Source organism: Acipenser ruthenus, chromosome 46 (assembly GCF_902713425.1).
Source record: "Acipenser ruthenus chromosome 46, fAciRut3.2 maternal haplotype, whole genome shotgun sequence".
Classification (NCBI taxonomy): Eukaryota; Metazoa; Chordata; class Actinopteri; order Acipenseriformes; family Acipenseridae; genus Acipenser; species Acipenser ruthenus.
This window is the reverse complement of record NC_081234.1, coordinates 4,428,313-4,454,678: the sequence shown is the minus strand read 5'-3', so window position 1 is coordinate 4,454,678 and position 26,366 is coordinate 4,428,313. Positions and strand designations below refer to the sequence as shown.

Sequence of the window (26,366 nt, the reverse complement as noted above, 5' to 3'; positions counted from 1 at the left end):
CAGTCCCTTGTGTATCAGGCCCACATTGCTTCCTCTGGTAGTGCACCTGCTAGTTCTAATATTTTGAAAACATGACTGAACCTGGGTTAATGATCAATGTGGTTTTACAGGTTCACTGAACGGGGATTGGTGTTCTTCGATCAGACCAGATAGGCGATAAGAGGCATCAATACTGTTTGAGCCAAGGGGACTTTGCTTCCACAGCTTGTCTCTCACACGCTAGGACAGGGAGCTACTCCTGAGCACTCTTCAAACACTCACCTGAAAACTGCATCTTTTTTTTTTTTTACAAGGGTTTAGGAAATTCAACATAAAGACTGCTAGCATGAACCCCATCTTTGTTTATGCCTTGTGTCATGCCGTTGTGTGTCTGGTAAGTTTGTTTATGCCTTGTGTCATGTCGTTGTGTGTCTGGTAAGTTTGATTATGCCTTGTGTCATGTCGTTGTGTGTCTGGTAAGTTTGTTTATGCCTTGTGTCATGTCGTTGTGTGTCTGGTAAGTTTGATTATGCCTTGTGTCATGCCGTTGTGTGTCTGGTAAGTTTGTTTATGCCGTGTGTCATGTCGTTGTGTGTCTGGTAAGTTTGTTTATGCCGTGTGTCATGTCGTTGTGTGTCTGGTAAGTTTGTTTATGCCTTGTGTCATGTCGTTGTGTGTCTGGTAAGTTTGTTTATGCCTTGTGTCATGTCGTTGTGTGTCTGGTAAGTTTGTTTATGCCTTGTGTCATGTCGTTGTGTGTCTGGTAAGTTTGTTTATGCCTTGTGTCATGTTGTTGTGTGTCTGGTAAGTTTGTTTATGCCTTGTGTCATGTCGTTGTGTGTCTGGTAAGTTTGTTTATGCCGTGTGTCATGTCGTTGTGTGTCTGGTAAGTTTGATTATGCCTTGTGTCATGTCGTTGTGTGTCTGGTAAGTTTGTTTATGCCGTGTGTCATGTCGTTGTGTGTCTGGTAAGTTTGTTTATGCCGTGTGTCATGTCGTTGTGTGTCTGGTAAGTTTGTTTATGCCTTGTGTCATGTCGTTGTGTGTCTGGTAAGTTTGTTTATGCCTTGTGTCATGTCGTTGTGTGTCTGGTAAGTTTGTTTATGCCTTGTGTCATGTCGTTGTGTGTCTGGTAAGTTTGTTTATGCCGTGTGTCATGTCGTTGTGTGTCTGGTAAGTTTGTTAATGGGATTTTGGTTTTATTTATTTTTTCATGTATTTGGCCTTACAACTGCAAACATTAATGCATCACAGCCAGGGTAACAGTCATTGGAGCCAGTGTTTGTTATCCTCTAAGGAAACTCCCAAAAGTGATCTCTAAAACCTTGCCAAAGTACATGTTGTGTTCAGAATTAGTGTCTGTGGGGATTGCAGTTTCCAGTTTTCATATAAAACACAGTCCTATTCACAGAACGACATTGAATCTGTCTATCTGTCTGATTGTCTGTCTCTCATGCTGAACATAGCAGAAATGATAACTGATTGTGTTTCCCCATCTGTTGAATCTGTCTATCTGGCTGATCGTCTGTCTCTCATGCTGAACATAGCAGAAATGATTTCGGATTGTGTTTCCCCATCTGTTGATTTTTTCTGAACTGTAAGAACACAAGCAGGCAGGAAACAATGATGGCAGCAATGCAGTTTTTACACACAAACCGTAAACTGACCCAGATACATTTTATAGGATTGTAACTTTATACGATTTGGAATACAAAGGAATCTGATGGGTGTTGATTATCTTTTTCAGCAAAAAAACAATCCCACTATAATGTTTAGAAAAGATTTTCAAATCGATTTTCTACCACTAGCTGTATCATGGTTATTACTGGCCCTTTTCTTTATTGTGATGAGTCTTTTAGTTCATAACTTAGATCAGGATAAAAATATTTCAAATACAAAGCCACAGACAAACTACTGCAGCTAACTGTAGGTTGCATGGTGAATCTGAACTACACATAACGCAATTAGTTACCAGGAAGCAGCAGCTTATGATATCAGCAAAGTGAAATGCAAGCGGAACTAAAGATGGACTACTGGTACTGATAATAGTGCTAGTGCAAATAAAAGGTATGAACAGATTGTAGATTATAAAACATGGAAATAAGTAATTGTGGAGTAGTGGTTAGGGCTCTAGACTCCTGACCAGAGGGTTGTGGGTTCAATCCCCGGTGGGGACACTGCTGCTGTACCCTTGAGCAAGGTACTTTACCTAGATTGCTCCAGTAAAAACCTAACTGTATAAATGGGTAATTGTATGTAAAAATAATGTGATATCTTGTAATTCGCCCTGGATAAGGGCATCTGCTAAGAAATAAATAATAATAATTCCAAAATGACTGGTACTGCTGTGTTCAAAGTAGTTATATTTCCATTGTGTTCAGTGTAGTTATATTTCTGTCGTGTTCAGTGTAGTTATAGTTCTGTTGTGTTCAGTGTAGTTATAGTTGTGTTGTGTTGAATGTAGTTATATTTCTGCTGTGTTCAGTGTAGTTATAGTTCTGTTGTGTTGAATGTAGTTATATTTCTGCTGTGTTCAGTGTAGTTATATTTCTGTCGTGTTCAGTGTAGTTATAGTTCTGTTGTGTTCAGTGTAGTTATAGTTCTGTTGTGTTGAATGTAGTTATATTTCTGCTGTGTTCAGTGTAGTTATATTTCTGTTGTGTTCAGTGTAGTTATATTTCTGTTGTGTTGAGTGTAGTGTCTAACTAACCTGCTTGAGTGTCTAACTAACTTGCTTGACTTTTTTGAGGATGCAACATTGACAATGGATAATTGCAAAGCATACAACATGATTTATTTAGATTTCCAGAAAGCTTTTGACAAAGTCCTGCATAAAAGATTAATTCTCAAACTGAACGCAGTAGGGATTCAAGGAAATGCATGCACATGGATTAGGGAGTGGTTAGCATGTAGAAAACAGAAAGTACTGATTAGAGGAGAAACCTCAAAATGGAGCGAGGTAACCAGTGCTGTACCACAGGGATCAGTATTAGGTCCTCTGCTATTCCTAATCTACATTAATGATTTAGATTCCGGTATAGTAAGCAAACTTGTTAAATTTGCAGACAACACAAAAATAGGAGGAGTGGCAAACACTGTTGCAGCAGCAAAGGTCATTCAAAATGATCTAGACAGCATTCAGAACTGGGCAGACATGTGGCAAATGACGTTTAATAGAGAAAAGTGTAAAGTATGCATGCAGGCAATAAAAATGTGCATTATAAATATCATATGGGAGATACTGAAATTGAAGAAGGGAACTATGAAAAAGACCTAGGAGTTTATGTTGACTCAGAAATGTCTTCATCTTGACAATGTGGGGGAGCTATAAAAAAGGCCAACAAGATGCTCGGATATATTGTGAGAAGTGTTGAATTTAATTCAAGGGAAGTAATGTTAAAACTTTACAATGCATTAGTAAGACCTCACCTAGAATATTGTGTTCAGTTCTGGTCACCTCGTTACAAAAAGGATATTGCTGCTCTAGAAAGAGTGCAAAGAAGAGCAACCAGAATTATCCCAGGTTTAAAAGGCATGTCATATGCAGACAGGCTAAAAGCATTGAATCTATTCAGTCTTGAACAAAGAAGACTACACAGCGATCTGATTCAAACATTCAAAAACCTAAAAGGTATAGACAATGTCGACCCAGGGGACTTTTTGGACCTGAAAAAAGAAACAAGGACCAGGGGTCACAAATGGAGATTAGATAAAGGGGCATTCAGAACAGAAAACAGGAGGCACTTTTTTACACAGAGAATTGTGAGGGTGTGGAACCACCTTCCCAGTAGTGCTGTTGAAGATGACACCCTGGGATCCTTCTAGAAGCTGCTTGATGAGATTCTGGGATCAATAAGCTACTAACAACCAAACAAGCAAGATGGGCTGAATGGCCTCCTCTCGTTTGTAAACTTTCTTATGTTCTTATGTTCTTAGTTATATTTCCTTTGTGTTCAGTGTAGTTATATTTCTGTTGTGTTGAGTGTATTTATATTTCTGTTGTGTTTAGTGTAGTTATATTTCTGTTGTGTTCAGTGTAGTTATATTTCTGCTGTGTTCATTGTAGTTATATTTCTGCTGTGTTCATTGTAGTTATTTGGTTTAGGATGGAATTTCCTAAACCTCTTGACAGGTCTGCAGTGTTTAAAGAGTTTTCTGCACTGTGCACATTTCTGCAAACTAATGTACCGTATGAAGTATGTGATTATATTTCTGTAATTTTAAAAGCCACTGTTTGTGGACAGGATGCATCAGACAGTCTTGCAATGACAGATAGCAAATAATTCAGGATCAATGTTCGTCTGTGCTGTTGTAAAGGTCTGATGCACCGGTGGAGATGCCGTGTCTTATCAAATGGGCCGAGCACCTTGCAATTTGATAAGAAGGCTGCTCACACCTTTTCTGAGGAGTGTTTAAGGAGTGGGACAAGTGGGCGATAGTCATCTTAAAGTGTTACAGATCTACCTGCAGAGTTTATAAGAAATGCAATACTTTACCTTTGCTGCATCATGGGTCATAAAACTCAAATGGGTGAATACATTTCTCAACTTTTATTCAGGAGCGTTCGCCAGGATAAACAGAATTTCTGTGATAAGCACTGTGGTGTATCCAGATTATTGTCCTTCCTGCAACAGTGCTGGTTTTCTGTTCCCACTCATTTCAATCAGAGCACGGCATTGTTGCAGGAGGGAGTGTGAACTGGATTCTGTTTATCCTGGCGAATGTTCCTGAGTAAAAGAAATGGAAACAGGAATGCCTTGGTTCATTTACTAACGATGTGTGAATGCAAATTTCATGATCTGCTAATAAATGGTAACTTAACATGCTCTCCACTCCACTTTGTGTTTAAATGGCTGTTCATCTGTGGTATTTACTTGAAAACTGAATGAGTAAGACAATACTCATCCTGGTAAACTATTTGTGTGTCTTAGGTTAGCTGTACCCAGATCCACCAAGAGGGTTATTGCACCTTCTACGATGAGTGTGGCAAAAACCCCACTGTCTCTGGCAGCCTGATACCTGCAATCATCCCCTGCATTTACAATGGACCAGCCAAGCCATTGGCGGGCCTCCATCTACAAAAGCTACAGGAAGTCTGTCCCATGTTATACAAGGGGGGTGCCACCCAAGCGTGCTGCTCTTTAGAGCAGCTTAACACTCTCCAAAAAAGTCTATTACTCTCCAAGCCCATCCTGAGCCGCTGTCCGTCGTGTGTCGAGAACTTTGTAAATATCTACTGCCAAAACACCTGCAACCCTAACCAGAGCCTCCACATTAACATCACCCGGACCTACAATGTCACCATAAATGGTGTCATCAAAGAGGCCGTCACTGAGTACCAGGCCTATCTCTCACGCGAATTCGCAGACCGCTCCTTCGACTCCTGCAAGAACGTGCGCATCCCAGCCACAGGAGGCTTCGCCATCTCAACCATGTGTGGCAAATATGGCTCCACTCTCTGTAACACCCAGCGCTGGTTGGACTTCCAAGGGAACAGTGGCAATGGCTTAGCCCCGCTGGACATCGACTTCCGACTGATAGACAACAATACCCAAGTGGGCCAGGGCATTGTGCCCTTAAGCACCCGAGTGTGGAGCTGCAATGAGTCCACCTCCCCAGAACAAGAGGCCTGTTCATGTCTGGACTGTGTAGCGTCTTGCCCCATAATCCCCCCACCTGTTCCTGATTCAGGGCCCTTTAAAATCGGGCAGCTGGATGGGGTGCTTGTAGTCTGCCTGGTTGTTTTCTGCGGACTCTCAGTCTCCTTCGTGGGCTTTCTGCTTGTGTCAAACCTCTACAGGGGGTTGAAATCTCAGAACAAGGATAAGAATGACAATGAGGTTAAAAAAGAGGTTCACCTTCACGAGGTCACCTGCACTGATAAAGCCAGCTTAGCTACTCAGGATTTCCTGGGCTCGCTCTTCCAGAAATGGGGGACAATGGTGGCCTCCCACCCCATCAAGGTAATTCTGATCTCCCTGATTGCTGTTCTGGTTTTATCTTTTGGACTGGTTTTCATCAAGCTGACGACTGACCCTGTAGAGCTGTGGTCATCTCCTAACAGCCGTGCAATGAAGGAAAAAGCTTTCCACGACGCCAACTTTGACCATTTTTTCAGGACCAATCAGATCATCCTAACCGCCCCCAACCACAAGGGATATGCCTACAACTCCCTTCTCTTCGGCAGGCAGAACTTCAGTGGGGTGCTCTCCAAGGATCTCATCTTGGAGCTCCTGGAGTTCCAGACCAGGCTGCAGGCCATCCAGTTTTGGTCGGATGAGGTAGGACGGACCATCAGCCTCAAGGATGTTTGTTACGCCCCCTTAAACCCCACAAACCCTAGCTTGACTGACTGTGCTGTCAACAGCCTGGTGCAGTACTTCCAGAACAGCCGTGAAAACTTGGATGCCAAAATAAACATGACAGTGAATGGGCAGACTGGAGAGGTGGACTGGCGGGATCACTTCCTCTACTGCATCAAGTGAGTGTGTATTTTGGAAACTCATAGAACACTACTAAAAAAAAAAACTTAATACGTTCAATGACAGATGTTTCGACTTTTCCTCAATGTGTTCAATGACTAGATAAAAAGGCCTGTTGTTGAAACATTTGGCATTTTAAGTTTCTTTCAATATTTCCAAATTTAGCACTATTGAATGTTTCTAGGTTATAAATGAGTGAAAACACATGTTTATGTTAGAAAACAAAATGATTTAATCATGTATAGCTTCATAATGGCTTTCTTTATTATGTGTGAATATATTAACAGCATGCTGTTGTCTTGTCTAGCTCTCCACTCTCCTTTAAGGACATTACTGACCTGGGCCTGAGCTGCATGGCAGACTATGGGGCTCCAGTCTTTCCTTTCCTGGCTGTGGGAGGCTACAAAAGTAAGGCACTACTTTGTCATTCCTGCTTTCTCTCTGAAAGGTTGAGTGTAGGTCTGGAACAAATTATTTACTATTCAAACAGACATTGCGTGAAATTTATTTCAGCTCTAGGAGGCAAAAATGAGCAAAGCAGCCTGATTGAAGAATTTGGTACCGGTACTGACACAGTGCAAGCTGCTCCGATTCATTTATTGTAATAGTAGTAGTAACAATAACAATACAACTTGTGTTTTTTTATATACCGGCTTTAGACTACTCGCTGTGAGTAGTATCTTTTTTTTTTCAGTTAAGGCCAATTGATTATCGTCATCAGTCATGAGTTTAGTACTTAACAAAAGCAAAATAACGTTCTTTTTTACGTGGATGTTCTACAGCTCTCTGTGATACATCTTTATTTCAGATTTTTCTTTGATTAACTCAAATGAAGATAATTACTATTAGATTTTACCCACCTCTTAGTAAATTACTTTCTGTGCTGTGTGAAGAACGGTCTCTTGTGAAGAAAGATCAAACATCTGCCTCGAGCTATATGTGGGTTCTGCTAGCAGGTGATTGGTTGGGAGGGCAACCTCTGTTGCTGGGGCATCTCCAAGAGCACCCACTTCATTGACCAGTGCGCGCTTATTTAAAAAAATCTTAAATAGCCTTTTGGCAGTGATATATTAAATAAACAAATAGCAGAAAGTGATTAAGATGTACAGAATAATAATATCCAGTGAAAAAAAATGTTTTACCTTACAATATATGTACACATTTGCAAACAATTAGATTTTTTAATTAAGAATGACAGTAAAAACACGGGTTTTAAACTATAATTGTGCACAGCGCTTGTCTACAATTATTTCCGGAACGCCGTCCGGGTCTTATTTTCACTCCTACCATGGCGTTCAGGCACGGTCCGGCCCAATTCCACCACTGGTCCCTCATGTCTGGTCCTTCATGCCGGGTCCTTCATTGTTTTATTTTTTTTATTATTATTTTTTTTTTATAAATTTAGTCGTCCCCAATTTTTTTTACCCCCGTTTTCTCCCCAATTTAGTACAATTCTTATCTGTATCCTCGGCTCACTGCTTGCAACCCCCCCCCGCCGACTCGGGAAACGGCGGCTGGAGCATGCGTCCTCTGAAACGTGCTCCTGCCAAGCCGTCATTTTTCGAATGCCACCAGACCTATTGTGCCGGAGGACAACACAGATCTGGCAGCTCCACTGCAGAACCACAGGCGCCGTATCGGCCACCGGGGTCGCTGGTGCGAGGTGAGACGTGGATTCCCCTGCTGACCTAAGCCCTCCCTACCCGGCCAGCGCTCGGGCAATTGTGCGCCGCCCCCTAGGAACTCCCGGTCACGGTCGGCTGTGACATAGCCTGGATTTGAATTTGCGATCTCCAGGCTATAGGGCACATCCTAAGGGAAAGGAGGAGGTAGTCTACCAAGCTAGTAAAGAACTGACCCCGTCTCTCCCATCCCTCTTTGTCTCTCAGATGAGGATTACGCGGAAGCAGAGGCCCTCATCCTGACTTTCTCCCTGAACAACTTCCAGCGGGACACACTTGGGTTTGAGCTGGCTCTGCGCTGGGAGCAGAAGTTCTTAGATTTGGTGCAGGAGTACCAGAGGAACCCCTCCACCAACTTCACCTTTACCTACATGGCAGAGGTATGGAAATATAAACCCAGCTGCAGGACATGAGCTTCTGAAATGAGAAAATCAAAGAATGTGCAGCTAGATTACTTATAGAATTCATTGTATCAGTTTACCAAAGTAAAAGCATAGCAAGTGTAATAAAGCATAGTGAAAGCATAGGTAAGCATTGTACAGCACAGAGAAATGGTATCGTGCAAATTTACCATGGTAAACTTTTATTAGGTATCAGCCTATATATATATATATATATATATACAGACGTGCTCAAATTTGTTGGTACCCTTACAGCTCATTGAAATAATGCTTCATTCCTCCTGAAAAGTGATGAAATTAAAAGCTATTTTATCATGTATACTTGCATGCCTTTGGTATGTCATAGAATAAAGCAAAGAAGCTGTGAAAAGAGATGAATTATTGCTTTTTCTACAAAGATATTCTAAAATGGCCTGGACACATTTGTTGGTACCCCTTAGAAAAGATAATAAATAATTGGATTATAGTGATATTTCAAACTAATTAGTTTCTTTAATTAGTATCACACATGTCTCCAATCTTGTAATCAGTCATTCAGCCTATTTAAATGGAGAAAAGTAGTCACTGTGCTGTTTGGTATCATTGTGTGCACCACACTGAACATGGACCAGGGAAAGCAAAGGAGAGAGTTGTCTGAGGAGATCAGAAAGAAAATAATAGACAAGCATGGTAAAGGTAAAGGCTACAAGACCATCTCCAAGCAGCTTGATGTTCCTGTGACAACAGTTGCAAATATTATTAAGAAGTTTAAGGTCCATGGAACTGTAGCCAACCTCCCTGGGCGCGGCCGCAAGAGGAAAATCGACCCCAGATTGAACAGAAGGATAGTGCGAATGGTAGAAAAAGAACCAAGGATAACTGCCAAAGAGATACAAGCTGAACTCCAAGGTGAAGGTACGTCAGTTTCTGAACGCACCATCTGTCGCTTTTTGAGCGAAAGTGGGCTCCATGGAAGAAGACCCAGGAGGACTCCACTTTTGACAGAAAAACATAAAAAAGCCAGACTGGAATTTGCTAAAATGCATATTGACAAGCCACAATCCTTCTGGGAGAATGTTCTTTGGACAAATGAGTCAAAACTGGAGTTTTTGGCAAGTCACATCAGCTCTATGTTCACTGACGAAAAAATTAAGCTATCAAAGAAAAGAACACCATACCTACAGTGAAACATGGAGGAGGCTCGGTTATGTTTTGGGGCTGCTTTGCTGCACCTGGCACAGGGTGCCTTGAATCTGTGCAGGGCACAATGAAATCTAAAGACTATCAAGGCATTCTGGGGCGAAACGTACTGCCCAGTGTCAGAAAGCTCTGTCTCAGTCGCATGCCATGGGTCCTCCAACAGGATAATGACCCAAAACACACAGCTAAAAGCACCCAAGAATGGATAAGAACAAAACATTGGACTATTCTGAAGTGGCCTTCTATGAGTCCTGATCTGAATCCTATCGAACATCTATGGAAAGAGCTGAAACTTGCAGTCTGGAGAAGGCACCCATCAAACCTGAGACAGCTGGAGCAGTTTGCTCAGGAAGAGTGGGCCAAACTACCTGTTAACAGGTGCAGAAGTCTCATTGAGAGCTACAGAAAACGTTTGATTGCAGTGATTGTCTCTAAAGGTTGTGCAACAAAATATTAGGTTAGGGGTCCCATCATTTTTGTCCATGCCATTTTCATTTGTTTTATTATTTACAATATTATGTTGAATAAAAAATCAAAAGCAAAGTCTGATTTCTATTAAATATGGAATAAACAATGGTGGATGCCAATTACTTTTGTCAGTTTCAAGTTATTTCAGAGAAAATTGTGCATTCTTCGTTTTTTGTGGAGGGGTACCAACAAATTTGAGCACGTCTGTATATATATATATATATATATATATATATATATATATATATATATATATATATATATATACTGTATATATGTAGTGGGCACTGGTATTGATGTGATCCAGCCATCTGAAATGTCTTTCTATTAGATGGCTTGTTGTAGATTTGCATCAGATGGAAATGATGTTACATTAAGATTAGTATATCCAAACCAAATGAGACCAGGGGGTGTTAATCAAATTATTTGGATAATAGAATTACATGGGAAATTGTTTATATGACTTTCCCAATCAAGACACCTAATAATAATGCAAATAATATAATATAACAAACAGTACTAAACTGTCCTTGTAAATAGCAGTTATTGAGAGCTGAGTCATGCATTTACTTTGACAACAGGGCAGAAGAGCTGCATACATCGAGACAGGTTTCATATAACAGAGGAGTTTGGGGAATTGAAGTTTGATAATGACGGTGTTACTGTACATATGATATTGTATTGGCTGCTGTAAGAATAATAAGTAACAGTGCATGCACCGGTCCAGCTTGTAAACTAGTACAATACAATGTGTTTGATGTGAATGTATTATAGGGCACATGTGAAATGGATCTGTGCTTTGTTTGCCCCACAGAGATCACTGGAAGATGAAATCAACCGTACTACAATGGAGGATATCCCCATCTTCATGATCAGCTATGCAGTGATCTTCATCTACATTGCCCTGGCACTCGGAGAGTACTCTTCTTTCAAAAGTGTACTGGTGAGTTGTGAGAAATGTGCACACTTTCATTTCTTTAGGACTATCACAAAATCATACATACATACATACATACACACATACATACACAGAATCACACATACACACAGAATCATACACACACACAATCATACATACACACACATAATAACACACACACAGAATCATACATACACACACAGTCACATATACACACAGAATCATACATACACACACAAAATCACACATACACACATAATAATACACACACACAGAATCATACATACACAGAATCATGCATACATACACATGTACGCACCTCAGCATGGATTTAGATAACCACAGGTCAGAATCCATTGACTTCTAATGTGATTTTTTCAGGGTTATGTTGAAATGTAGTACCTCAGAAACCTCAGACAGACAAAGTTTTTGTGTATGAAGTCATTTTTAAACGTGGATCTCATATGATACTAATGCAGCCGTTTAAATCTGGGTTCAAAAGTTCTGTTTGTTTTAAAGACTGGTTCATGCTTCAGGCTTGTGAACGCTGCACATGCTGACTTCCAGTCACGTCGCACGACCATCTCCCAATGTTAACCCTTCCTATACCATCTCCCAATGTTAACCCTTCCTATACCATCTCCCAATGTTAACCCTTCCTATACCATCTCCCAATGTTAACCCTTCCTACTACCATCTCCCAATGGTAACTCTTCCTATGACCATCTCCCAATGTTAACCCTTCCTATACCATCTCCCAATGTTAACCCTTCCTATGACCATCTCCCAATGTTAACCCTTCCTATGACCATCTCCCAATGTTAACCCTTCCTATACCATCTCCCAATGTTAACCCTTCCTATACCATCTCCCAATGTTAACCCTTCCTATACCATCTCCCAATGTTAACCCTTCCTACTACCATCTCCCAATGTTAACCCTTCCTACTACCATCTCCCAATGTTAACCCTTCCTATACCATCTCCCAATGTTAACCCTTCCTATACCATCTCCCAATGTTAACCCTTCCTATACCATCTCCCAATGTTAACCCTTCCTATACCATCTCCCAATGTTAACCCTTCCTATGCCATCTCCCAATGTTAACCCTTCCATGACCATCTCCCAATGTTAACCCTTCCTATGACCATCTCCCAATGTTAACCCTTCCATGACCATCTCCCAATGTTAACCCTTCCTATACCATCTCCCAATGTTAACCCTTCCTACTACCATCTCCCAATGTTAACCCTTCCATGACCATCTCCCAATGTTAACCCTTCCATGACCATCTCCCAATGTTAACCCTTCCATGACCATCTCCCAATGTTAACCCTTCCTATACCATCTCCCAATGTTAACCCTTCCTATACCATCTCCCAATGTTAACCCTTCCTATACCATCTCCCAATGTTAACCCTTCCATGACCATCTCCCAATGTTAACCCTTCCATGACCATCTCCCAATGTTAACCCTTCCTATACCATCTCCCAATGTTAACCCTTCCTACTACCATCTCCCAATGTTAACCCTTCCATGACCATCTCCCAATGTTAACCCTTCCATGACCATCTCCCAATGTTAACCCTTCCTATACCATCTCCCAATGTTAACCCTTCCTATACCATCTCCCAATGTTAACCCTTCCTATACCATCTCCCAATGTTAACCCTTCCTATACCATCTCCCAATGTTAACCCTTCCATGACCATCTCCCAATGTTAACCCTTCCATGACCATCTCCCAATGTTAACCCTTCCATGACCATCTCCCAATGTTAACCCTTCCATGACCATCTCCCAATGTTAACCCTTCCTACTACCATCTCCCAATGTTAACCCTTCCTATATCATCTCCCAATGTTAACCCTTCCTACTACCATCTCCCAATGTTAACCCTTCCTATGACCATCTCCCAATGTTAACCCTTCCTATACCATCTCCCAATGTTAACCCTTCCTATACCATCTCCCAATGTTAACCCTTCCTACTACCATCTCCCAATGTTAACCCTTCCATGACCATCTCCCAATGTTAACCCTTCCTATACCATCTCCCAGTGTTAACCCTTCCTATACCATCTCCCAATGTTAACCCTTCCTATACCATCTCCCAATGTTAACCCTTCCATGACCATCTCCCAATGTTAACCCTTCCATGACCATCTCCCAATGTTAACCCTTCCTATACCATCTCCCAATGTTAACCCTTCCTACTACCATCTCCCAATGTTAACCCTTCCATGACCATCTCCCAATGTTAACCCTTCCTATACCATCTCCCAATGTTAACCCTTCCTATACCATCTCCCAATGTTAACCCTTCCTATACCATCTCCCAATGTTAACCCTTCCTATACCATCTCCCAATGTTAACCCTTCCTATACCATCTCCCAATGTTAACCCTTCCATGACCATCTCCCAATGTTAACCCTTCCATGACCATCTCCCAATGTTAACCCTTCCATGACCATCTCCCAATGTTAACCCTTCCATGACCATCTCCCAATGTTAACCCTTCCATGACCATCTCCCAATGTTAACCCTTCCTATACCATCTCCCAATGTTAACCCTTCCTATACCATCTCCCAATGTTAACCCTTCCTATACCATCTCCCAATGTTAACCCTTCCTATACCATCTCCCAATGTTAACCCTTCCATGACCATCTCCCAATGTTAACCCTTCCATGACCATCTCCCAATGTTAACCCTTCCTATACCATCTCCCAATGTTAACCCTTCCTACTACCATCTCCCAATGTTAACCCTTCCTATACCATCTCCCAATGTTAACCCTTCCTACTACCATCTCCCAATGTTAACCCTTCCATGACCATCTCCCAATGTTAACCCTTCCTATACCATCTCCCAATGTTAACCCTTCCATGACCATCTCCCAATGTTAACCCTTCCTATACCATCTCCCAATGTTAACCCTTCCTATACCATCTCCCAATGTTAACCCTTCCTATACCATCTCCCAATGTTAACCCTTCCTATACCATCTCCCAATGTTAACCCTTCCTATACCATCTCCCAATGTTAACCCTTCCTATACCATCTCCCAATGTTAACCCTTCCTATACCATCTCCCAATGTTAACCCTTCCTACTACCACTGCTGGTGGGATAATTGTCGCTTTATTCCAAGACAATCTGGCAGGATTATATAATACATTATCAGTGTTGGGAAAGTTACTTTTAAAAAGTAATCCATTACAGTTACAAGTTACTTGATCAAAATGGTAGCTTATTACTTTGAAAACAAAATGTAACTAGTTACAGTTACAAATAGTTACTTCTCAGGCACAGTTTACATTTTACAGCAATATTTTTTTCGGTTTGATCAGGCTGCAGCTCAAAATATTCTTCGTAGATCCAGCTATCAAACCCCCTTGTTCCCTCCTCTGACGCCATTTTCTAGCAAGAGGATATGAAAAGTGCGTTCATGTGCATGTAAGGTTTGACTTGCATTGTTGAAGCGCTTTCTGATTTCCACGTTATGCATTAGCTGTAGTCCTTTTAAAACATGTTTTAACTACGCAGTAGGGATTCAAGGAAATACATGCACATGGAGTAGGGAGTGGTTAACATGTAGAAAACAGAAAGTACTGATTAGAGGAGAAACCTCAAAATGGAGCGAGGTAACCAGTGGAGTACCACAGGGATCAGTATTAGGTCATCTGCTATTCCTAATCTATATTAATGACTTAGATTCTGGTATAGTAAGCAAACTTGTTAAATTTGCAGACAACACAAAAATAGGAGGAGTGGCAAACACCGTTGCAGCAGCAAAGGTCATTCAAAATGATCTAGACAGCATTCAGAACTCTACAGACACATGGCAAATTACATTTAATACAGAAAAGTGTAAGATACTGCATGCAGGCAATACAAATGTGCATTATAAATATCATATGGGAGATACTGAAATTGAAGAAGGAATCTATGAAAAAGACCTAGGAGTTTATGTTGACTCAGAAATGTCTTCATCTAGACAATGTGGGGAAGCTATAAAAAAAGGCCAACAAGATGCTCGGATATATTGTGAGAAGTGTTGAATTTAAATCAAGGGAAGTAATGTTAAAAGGGAATAGGCTGCTTACCACCGATGACTTCACTAAATGGACTCTCCAGGAAAAGCGTGAAAGGTGAGAGCACACTTGGTAGTTTCGCAGTGTAATTTAAATTAATCCATGTATGTGAGACAGTTATTATAGTCCATACAGAGGTGCTCTGAGACGTTAACAAGTGTGCTCTTTTCATGCTTTTCCTGGAGAGTCCATTTAGTGAAGTCATCGGTGGTAAGCAGCCTATTCTAATTCATTGTCCTGTTGTGATTGAGCACCTGCTACTGTTTGAAATGTATCTGCTGAAGCGCAGAGGCACGTCTTGAAGTAATGTTAAAACTTTACAATGCATTAGTAAGACCTCATCTAGAATACTGTGTTTAGTTCTGGTCCCCCGGCTACAAAAAGGATATTGCTGCTCTAGAAAGACTGAAAAGAAGAGCAACCAGAATTATCCCAGGTTTAAAAGGCATGTTGTATGCAAACAGGCTAAAAGAATTGAATCTATTCAGTCTTGAATAAAGATCTGATTCAAGCATTCCAAATTCTAAAAGATAGTGACAATGTCGACCCAAGGGACTTCTTTGACTTGAAAAAAGAAACAAGGACCAGGGGTCACAAATGGAGATTAGATAAAGGGGCATTCAGAACAGAAAATAGGAGGCACTTTTTTACACAGAGAATTGTGAGGGTCTGGAACCAACTCCCCAGTAATGTTGTTGAAGCTGACACCCTGGGATCCTTCAAGAAGCTGCTTGATGAGATTCTGGCATCAATAAGCTAATAACAACCAAACGAGCAAGATGGGCCGAATGGCCTCCTGTCGTTTGTAAACATACTTATGTTCTTATGTTCTAAAAGTATCTATGTTATTTTTGCACGTAAAATGTAATCCGCTACTACATTTCATAACCTGTCTGATAAAGGAACCATTACTGAAAAAGTTACTAAAAAATGTAATCAGATTACAGTAACGCATTACATGTGATGTGTTTCTCCCCAGCTATGTACACTATGCTATGAGGCTGCAGTGCTGGTGTGTTTCTCCCATGCTCTGTACACTATGCTACACTATGAGGTTGGAGTTATAGTGCGGGGTCTCTGTTTCAGGTCAACTCGAAGATCGTGGTGGGTCTGGGGGGGATCCTGGTGGTGGGCTGTGCAGTCCTCTCCTCCATGGGGTTCTACGCCTGGATCGGGATCCCCTCGTCGCTCATCATCCTTCAGGTCGTGCCGTTCCTAGTCCTGGCTGTTGGAGCTGACAACATCTTCATCTTCGTTCTGGAGTACCAGGTTAGCATCATGGAAAGGAAGGCCAACGGGGGGAGACTTTTCTGTTCTAGTTCTACTGCTCTTTGTCATGTAAAACATGCCTATGATTCTTCGTTTGGTTCATTTTTGATCTTTTGGAGTATATTATTTGTTTTGAGCTGGTTCCTCGTTCCTCGTTCATTATCAGGTTTCGTCACTTAATGCATAACATGCAGAGCCCTTATAACAGTATACAATAGTAAAAGCATAAAAAAGCACTGGGGAACTGCAGAATTACTGTGAACATGTACTGTGGTACACTTCCATAAGGGATATACCCAGGTAAACAATAGGACAGTGAGTTTGATGGAAAACATATCTATCAAATGTATTCATTCAAATACAATTGCTCACAGCCTGACTTCTAACATTCTCTCAAAACAGAAAAGATGAAATTCAGGGACCACATTGTGCTACCGTAGAACCATTACAATGCTGTACAAATCCACAGACATTCGGTAATGCCTGTGCTATGTGTACCTTCTGTGACATGATCTTGAAACATGGACGTGACACAGCGGGTTCTGTACTGTAGTGCAATCACGTGCTGGGTTCTCTTCCTCAGAGAAGCAAGCGAAAGCCGGGAGAGCGGAGGGAGGAGCAGATAGGGAGAGTCCTGGGCAACGTGGCTCCCAGCATGCTCCTCTGCAGCATGTCCGAGTCCATCTGCTTCTTCTTAGGTGAGAACTTTGGGGGGGGGGGGATGTTACCAGAAATCCTGTACCAGGGTGATTGGAGAGTGCTGCCCATAAAAAACGAAGGCAAAGCAAATGTACAAAACACCCCAGTGCATTATTGTTTCCATCTTACTGTCTGCAGTGCGAAGCAGCATGTTGTTTTGAAAAGGGCATCCTGGCAGGCAGTGCAATTTTGAGTGACGTTGCCTCGAGATATAAGGGTTTAACACTCTCCACAAACAGGTGGCTTGAGTCTACAGTCAGAAATGTACAATCAGAAAAGGCCATGATGATACTGTGTTCAATTGTGACTGCCACAATACAAAAAAGGACCTGTGGTCCTGGAGAGAGTCCAGCATAAAGCAACCATACGAGACCTTAACCATACGAGGGCTGAATAGAGGGAGCTGAATCTATTAGCCTGGAACAAAGAAGATTTAAGATTGAAGTCTTTAAAATCTTGAATGGAATAGAAAAAGTTAACTTGAGTCTATACTTTAAGTGCAGCATGGAAAGAATTAGGATAGAGTGGTGAGGTTATGGAATGGGGTTAACTAGCCATGTTGTTGATGCTGAATCACTGGGATCTTTATGACCCAACTACATTGAAGCGCTGCTGGCATGATATAATGTTTGTTGAAAGCTGACTACTATTGGAGGCTTCGCTCTACTTCCCTACCAAGGATTTACTGTTTGAATCCATTGTATTCTCAGGAGCCCTCAGTACTATGCCAGCAGTGAGGTCGTTCGCGTTGTACGCAGCCCTCGCCGTTTTCTTGGACTTCCTGCTCCAGATGTCTGCGTTCGTGGCACTCCTGTCTCTAGACGCCCGGCGTCAGGACAGCTCCCGCTGTGATGTGCTCTGCTGTGTGTCGGTGAAGAACGCCACGAGGAAGAAGAAGAGCGACGGCTTCCTGCTTCCTCTCATGAGAGATTACTACGCTCCCTTCCTCTTGCACAGCACCACCAGGATCATAGTGGTATGGACTCCTCCCACTTCAGTGATTTAATCAGCTTTACACGTGTGCTTAAAGGTTTGGAAGATTATTACCAGAGTAACAGGTTATTCCAAGAACACATTAAAAACACCCGTTTCTTTTCCACTTACACCTGAAGAAGAGACTTTTGCGGTAAATTGACAGTTAATTTGTCAAGCAGTATCAATATATATTATAAAGTAATGATATATATATATATGTATTTGGAACAGTTCTATGTAGCAAAAGCTAGACATATAAGATGTATAGTGGTGTCAAACACACCCCTCCACCCCGTGGATGCACACATAACCTTGAGAAGATAAACAAAAAAAAATACAATGTTGCTGTGCACTTTTAGTTGTTCCATGTCTTGTTACAGTCCTTTGGATATTTGGACAATTGGTTCCATGTTTCTTGGCACTTTGATACTTGGTTAAGATAACTGAGATCTTACATGCAAGTTGATTAATAGTTGCGTCCAGCGTCGTAACCACAGCTGACATTCTACCGAAGTCAAACTTAGGTTTCAAGCTATAGCTGGCAGTATTTATAGGACTGCTTGGTATTTACTATTCAACTGCCAAATCTATGTTACACAGAAAAGCAACAGAGAAAATGAAGAAGTCTTTTGTACTTTACCAGAATTTTTACATGAGCATCAGCATTGATGATGCAAAAAAATACCTGAGGACACGACCTTGGGTGTCCTCATCGCTAGTTACGGCCATGGTTGTGTCAATGTGTAAGACTTGGGATGTTCCAGTTTAACAATAACAAATGTTTTACAGGTTAGGAAGAAAGCTGAAATAAATCAGTTTGTAGTATTTTTAAGATTAATAGCACAGTTATGAAAAATTCCCAGCTGAACTGACTCCAGTGAAACTGGAAATTGGTTACCTAGATATGCAATGGCAGATGGAATGTGTGTGCTTTAAGGCCATTGTCCTCACCCTGTTGGTCATCACAGTAACGCCCTAATGAATGCTGTGTTGGTTCTTCTGTCCACAGATGCTGCTGTTCTTGTTCATGTTCTGTGCCTGCTTCTTCCTGATGTTCCATGTGAGAGTGGGTCTGGATCAGGACCTGTCAGTGCCGACGGTGAGATAGTCACATCTCAGCGTTTCGTGAGAAAGAGGTTACATTTGTTTGCAGTTTGCAGTCATTCTGAGTGGGTCTTAAAGTAATTGTAGCTAACAAAATAGCCATCAATCTTACCTGTTTTACAGTGCCATTAGCTACAAAGGTCTCAGGTGTACAGATTGAAAGAAACTCTGTAATGGCAAACATGTATTTTCATTTTAAAACATTATATTTGGCACTACTTCATGTTACAGAAAGTTATCAGTTTCTATACCCTATTCTCAGGAAATCTGTTACACTGGAACTTCCTGGGCCACCACAGCAGTGTCTTCTGGGTCAAAGCATGTTACTGACTGAAAGCATGTCAGTCAATAAGGGAAGCAGCTGGTTGGTCAATGACAGGAAAGAAGCCTGTGAAGGGTGGGGACAGTGTCACTCTGAGAGTGAAATTATGGTGCAAGCAGTAAAATAAAATGAAAAACACAGTATCTGCTAAAAGAAGCACTCAGAATGATTATATCATAATAAGGGAAGGGGACATTAGGAACCCCCCTCCTATTTTTTTCATTTTCATCCATTTTTAGGTTTGAAAATAAATAACATAGCCAGCCTTTCTGTATCGCCCCCCCCCACTTCCACCCTCTGTATCACCCCCTCCCTCCACATCCACCCTGTCTGTATCACCCCCCCCTCATCCACCCTGTCTGTATCACCCCCCCTCATCCACCCTGTCTGTATCACCCCCTCCTCATCCACCCTGTCTGTATCAACCCCCCCTCATCCACCCTGTCTGTATCACCCCTGCCCCCCCCCTCCACATACACAGTGTTACGTGGAGGGGGGGCAGGGGTGATACAGAGGGGAGTAACACGTTACAGTAACTTGGAACTGTAAGGTGAAAAAAAAATGTAGTTACATTACGTTTATAAAAAAGAGCGCAGCGAGTGCATAACGTGGAAATCAGAAAGTGCTTAAAAAGTGCAAATCAAATCATGTCACATGACCACCCCGCACAAAAATATCTCTGTAAAATGTAAACTGTGCCTGAGAAGTAACTGTAACTAGTTAAAATTTTGTTTGACTTGTAACTGTAACAGATTATTTATAAAAGTAACTTCCCCAACACTGATCACACAATGCCCGTTACCTCTCTCTTTCTCAATCTTCTCTCGGTGTTCTCTGTCTCCTGTAGGACTCCTACATGCTGGATTACTTCAAGTACCTGTACAAGTATTTCGAGGTGGGCATTCCCACCTACTTTGTGACCACGCGAGGGTACAACTTCTCCAGCATTGAGGGGATGAATGGGGTCTGCTCCAGTGTGGGCTGTAACAACAACTCCATGACGCAGAAAATCCAGTATGCCACAACATTCCCCAAAGAGTAAGTACCTTTCTCAGCTCTGTTCTCAGCTGCTTCATTCAGTTCTGTCCGATAGATCCGATAGGCGTGACAGTACAATTCGGTAACAGTTTATGTTGTGCTGCATAAATATGCAAACTGCACCTATTTACTGCGATAAATAGGTGCAGTTTGCATAGACACATCCTCATTAACATTATTTTTTTCAGGTCTTTTAAATAGCTCAAAGAGTTTAACAGGGGCTTATAAAAGTACTTTATGGTCCTTTAAAGCAATTCACTGCATTACAAGGGTGCTGAAAGAGAAGTTTGGTATGTTTTTGTTTCAAATCATCCTGTTGTCTATATACTCTCAAGCATCGCCTCTCTCTAGATACAGCCAATACACAATAGTGTACCATTAACCTGTCTCCCTGCAACACTGTCTCTTGTGGTTTAAGAAATACATCAGTAAGAAAAACCACTGTAGTAGAACAAATGTGTTTTTTCTGATCCAGTAGACAGGGACAGGGGATAGATGAATGGTTACACTCTGGTGTACCAGCTGTTCTTGTTGAGAAGATTTGTTTGAGAGCCCTATGGAGGCCACAGGGGTTCTTTAAACTTCACCAGGGTGTAATGGCATGAAATATTCGAAACAGGAAGTACAATACATATGTTAAGTTGCTCTGAAATTGAAACCAGCATTAGTGAACATGTTTTACAAGTGTATTGACTATCAATGAACTGTTCTTCATTTAGCAGGCTGGGTTATTAAGAGGCATGTCATAATGTTGGAATAATGTGGACGTATTCTTTATTTAGTTTTTCTTCTCCACAGATCCTTTCTGGCAATCCCAGCCTCCTCTTGGGTCGATGACTTTATCGACTGGCTGAACCCGATTTCCAAGTGCTGTCGTTTACACTCCTTTGGTCCCCAGCAGGGGAAATTCTGTCCGTCAACAAGCAGTAAGAATCCCTCTTTATATTCATACCATAATTCTGTAAGAAAATGAATCGTCAAGCAACTTGTAACCCATTAAAAAAATAAGGAAGATAGAGAAAAAAAATAAATAGTGAACACACATACAGAGAATCATCGGAATCTTACCAATTTATCAATACATTAAAATCTGTTGAAAACAAACATCATATTTTGCCAAAATGCAATCCAAAAGGTAGGGGTGGGATACTCGTGCTTGTTCTCGTGAATGCCTTTGAGAAGTATTGATCAGCAGGTTTTAAATAAATCCATTCATTGTGTTGTGTGTTGATTTCAAAATAAGAAATATCCTCCCCTTTACAACTGAGTACCGTAAACTGACAATTCAGCGCCCCGGATGAGAGGAAAACTCGCTTCCAAACGGCTTTAAAAACAGTCTGGAACTTCACATTCAAATGTATTTATTGAACCAGGATAGAACCCGTCAGATATACATCTAATTTCAAGGGGGTCCTAGTTGTTGCCATTGATTGGTACTCATTTGTAAAGGTGAGGGAAGGACAGCCTTTCTTGTTTTAAAATTCAACACGTTAGTGAATGGATTTATTTAAAACCTGCCAATCAATACTTCTCAAAGGCAATCACAAGAACAAGCACGAGTATCGGCGCACCCCTACCAAAAGGACTGGCACTGCAAAGATCACCGTACATTAAAGGAAGGAAGGAAGGAAGCACTACCGTCCCGAAAAATACATACAGGCTAAATAAGCATTAACTACTTGTCCACATTATACATTTAACACACATAATATTACATCATCGTGTTTTGGCCAATTTTCAGAAAAGTTGGTGAGTGGATGTGGCAAAGTGCCCCGCCCCTGTGTGCATTTGTGTGTTCTATGTTGTATGTATGCGTGCGTATGTTAATGTTGGTGTATAGATTGGTACATGGGATATAAACAGGTCTGTGTTTCACGTGTGTTTAAATTGTATATTTGTATTTAGGCACGGGATTGCACATCACGCACGTGCATTTAAAATATAATATGCGAGCACGGGGTTGCACAGAATTAATTCACGTGCTGGGATTCAAGTGAATAATTAATTAGTAATTGAATTCCAGCACAACAGTATATATAGATGCACATTTTCATTCAGTCGGGGTTGGGTGTTCGAGAGTGGAGAACGGGTGAGAGAGAAGGAGAACGTAAAAGTAGTAAAAATAATATCTAGAAGTGTTTGTACTCACCGTGTTTGTTTGTCTCTCCGTGCACCGTTTGTTAAGTGTTTAGTACGTTTTGTTTGTCTCTTTATTTTGGCGTGAAGTGCCGTGTCCTGTGTTTTTGTTGTTGCAAACCTTTTATTTTCTGTTCCGTTTATTAAATGTTGAGCGCGATCACGCGCTCAGCTTTACCAAAACCCAATCTCTCTGTTTATTTATTTCCTGCATCTGGTCTGACACCACCCACTCCGGCCGTCTTTGTGACAGTGGATCATACTGCATATCATTTAAAACAAACTTATTATAAAAGGTTGATATTGACAAAAGACCAAATATGTCAAGATGGAATTAAACTTTGATCTAAATGTGCACTTAGATGAGGAGATTTAAATGGAGGAATTTGAAAAAAGAATGCACTTCTTTGCACCCAGCTCCCCCGTCGGAAGGGGCAAGCTCCGCACTGCCTTGTAAAAAGTTATAGACTGCCATACAGTCCCTTCAAATGAGTAGGTGCAGTATTCTTACTGATATCATATTTAGAAAAAATGTGAATATCTGTGGCATAAAAAAAATGAAAACCCATGACTTACTGTAAGATAACAGGCTTGCCCAAAGGCATCCACTTATGACATAAATACTGCGTGTCACGGTCTTTCATGACATATTCTCTCTGTATCCTGCCCTGATGTGCTAACATGAGACAATCCTCAATGTGCTAGACTGACTCCTCACTTTCCTCTCTTCTCCTGTAGCCTCTGTCTGCTTGAAAAAGTGTATGCAACTGGGTGCTGGCACAGTGAGACCCACTGTTGAGCAGTTCAACCAGTACCTCCCCAACTTCCTCAGCGACCTGCCTAACCTACAGTGCTCCAAAGGGTGAGTTTATCTAAGCAGGCAAACCTTTTGAGATGTAATACTATAATCAAAATATTACCCTTCATGGATGTCTGAATGTCTTACAGCACTAATCAATTCAAGATTTAGCTCTTTGGAAATATCAAATAAATGTAATAAATTAAATGACAAACATTTCAACTCAGTGCTAATACAATCAAACGTTTTTTCATATCACCAAATAACCTGACAAAATAAACATTAAAACACAGAAAAAGTGTTCATACAATAAATAACCCTGTTTTGCAGTGGAAATTAAATGTACAGTAGTACTGGTTACTGCATTGATTATAATTGGGTTTATTAATAAACATCATTTTTAATATACAATCTATTACACTGTACATGAACAACTGCACATGGTAATAATTAAAACAAAAGAAAGTTGTAAACTTACACATTGCATTGTTCTGAATGCTACAGTGGCTATCAAAAGTATTCACCCCCCTTGGACTTTTCCACATTTTATTGTGTTACAACATGGAATCAAAATGGATTTAATTAGGAGTTTTTGCCACTGATCAACACAAAAAAAGTCCATAATGTCAAAGTGAAAAATAAAATCTACAAATTGTTCTAAATTAATTACAAATACAAAACAGAAAATAATTGATTGCATAAGTATTCACCCCCTTGAGTCAATATTTGGTAGAGGCACCTTTGGCAGCAATTACAGCCATGGGTCTATTTGGATAAGTCTCTACCAGCTTTGCACATCTGGACACTGCAATTTTTGCCCATTCTTCTTTGCAAAATTGCTCAAGCTCCATCAAGTTGGATGGGGACCTTTGGTGAACAGCAATTTTCAACTCTTTCCACATATTCTCAATTGGATTGAGGTCCGGGCTTTGACTGGGCCACTCCAGGACATTGACCTTTTTGTTTTTAAGCCACTCCAGTGTGGCTTTGGCTGTATGTTTGGGGTCATTGTCCTGCTGTAAGATGAATCTTCTCCCAAGTCCCAGGTCTCTTGCAGACTTCAGCAGGTTTTCCTCCAGGATTTCTCTGTACTTTGCTGCATCCATTTTGCCCTCTATCTTCACGTGGTTTCCAGGCCCTGATGCAGAGAAGCATCCCCATGTCATGATGCTGCCACCACCATGCTTCACGGTAGGGATGGTGTTCTCAGGATGATGTGCAGTGTTAGGCTTGCGCCAAACATAGCGCTTAGTGTTGAGGCCAAAAAGCTCTATTTTGGTCTCATCAGACCATAGAATCTTCTTCCACTTGGTCTCAGAGTCTCCCATATGCCTTCTGGCAAACTCTAGCCAAGATTTGATGTGAGTTTTTTTCAACAATGGCTTTCTTTTTTGCCACTTTCCCATAAAGGCCAGTTTTGTGAAGCACTTGGGCTATTGTTGCTGTATGCACAGTGTCTCCCAGCTCAGTCGTGGAACACTGTAACTCCTTTTTAGAGTTGCCATAGGCCTCTTGGTGGCCTCCCTGACTAGTGCCCTTCTCACCCAGATACTCTGTTTTTGAGGACGGCCTGTTGTAGACAGATTCACAGTTGTGCCATATTCTCTCCATTTCTTAATAATGGACTTTACTGTGCTCCGGGGGATATTCAATGCCTTGGAAATGTTCTTATATCCTACCCCTGATTGGTGCTTTTGAAGAACCTTATTCCGGATTTGCTTTGAATGTTCCTTCGTCTTCATGATGTAGTTTTTGTTAGGAAATGTACTAACCAACTGTGGGACCTCCCAGAGACAGGTGTATTTAACCTGAAATCATGTGAAACTCCTTAATTGCACACAGGTGGACTCCATTCAACTAATTATGTGACTTCTAAAGACAATTGGTTGCACCAGAGCTTATTTAGGTGTGTCATAGCAAAGGGGCTGAATAGTTATGCAATCAATTAGTTTCTGTTTTATATTTGTAATTAATTTGGAGCAAATTGTAGATTTTATTTTTCACTTTGACATTATGAACTTTTTTTGTGTTGATCAGTGTCAAAAACTCCTAATTAAATCCATTTTGATTCCATGTTGTAACACAATAAAATGTGGAAAAGTCCAAGAGGGGTGAATACTTCTGAGAGCCACTGCATATTTTGCGACTTCAGAACATTAAAATACTGTACAGCAACTTACTTAAATATAACCCTTCTTATGTTAGGTTTTTATTTATTATAGAAATCAGTTATACAACTGTAATTGGAGCTAACAAAATAGTTCCGTACATTTTCTCCGCCATTCACATCCATTCAGTTTATGTCTCAAATGTGCAGTTTTGAAAGAAACACATGTATTTTAACTTTAAAACATGGTATCTGGTACTACAGTAGTTTAAAGAAATTTCTGTTTGCAATCCATGCTTTTAGACTGCCTTGCAATTCCTGGGTCATTTCACCTGGAGTCTACTTTCCTGTCAATCACCAATCAGCTATTGCCCTCATTGACTAACATGCTTTGACCCAGAAGATGCTACTGGGCTGAAATGAGCCGGAAAGTAAAGCAGTACCAGACTTCCTGGAGGCCAAGGCAAGCAAGCTGATAACTTGCTTTAACCTTGTGTAGTAGCAGACGTCTGCTTTAAAATGAAAATACATGTGCACTATAACTTGTGTTTCTTTAAAAACGTATATTTGAGACCTATGTAGCTATGGAAATGCAAAATGTGTAAGATTTATGAAATTAGTATATTACAATTGTGAGTGATAATAAAAGTGATATTTTCAGGAGCCTGTCCCTTTTACCTCCCATTGTATTGTGGACATTTGAATCTAATG

General features: G+C 41.0%; 2 protein-coding genes across 3 annotated transcripts in view; one reads left to right on the top strand and one right to left on the bottom strand.

Moving 5' to 3' along the window:
• The window catches only part of LOC117966425 (synaptobrevin homolog YKT6), a 160,382-nt gene that overhangs the window by 36,059 nt on the left and 97,957 nt on the right, over nt 1-26,366 (bottom strand). The gene's annotated exons all lie outside the window — the stretch shown is intronic.
• LOC117397714 (NPC1-like intracellular cholesterol transporter 1) overlaps nt 1-26,366 on the top strand; it is a 52,169-nt gene that overhangs the window by 14,791 nt on the left and 11,012 nt on the right. Inside the window, exons 1-12 of one of the 2 annotated variants that reach the window (XM_033996510.3) lie at nt 214-373; nt 4,911-6,460; nt 6,769-6,869; nt 8,351-8,523; nt 11,006-11,134; nt 16,293-16,475; nt 17,059-17,173; nt 17,885-18,150; nt 19,159-19,248; nt 20,423-20,613; nt 21,412-21,539; nt 23,488-23,611. In XM_033996510.3, the coding sequence (XP_033852401.2) occupies nt 326-373; nt 4,911-6,460; nt 6,769-6,869; nt 8,351-8,523; nt 11,006-11,134; nt 16,293-16,475; nt 17,059-17,173; nt 17,885-18,150; nt 19,159-19,248; nt 20,423-20,613; nt 21,412-21,539; nt 23,488-23,611 (3,098 nt within the window). In that variant the 5' untranslated portion in view covers nt 214-325. Of the gene's footprint in view, nt 1-213; nt 374-4,910; nt 6,461-6,768; nt 6,870-8,350; nt 8,524-11,005; nt 11,135-16,292; nt 16,476-17,058; nt 17,174-17,884; nt 18,151-19,158; nt 19,249-20,422; nt 20,614-21,411; nt 21,540-23,487; nt 23,612-26,366 lie in introns of those variants that run through there. The other variant, XM_059013514.1, reaches the window with a different exon arrangement.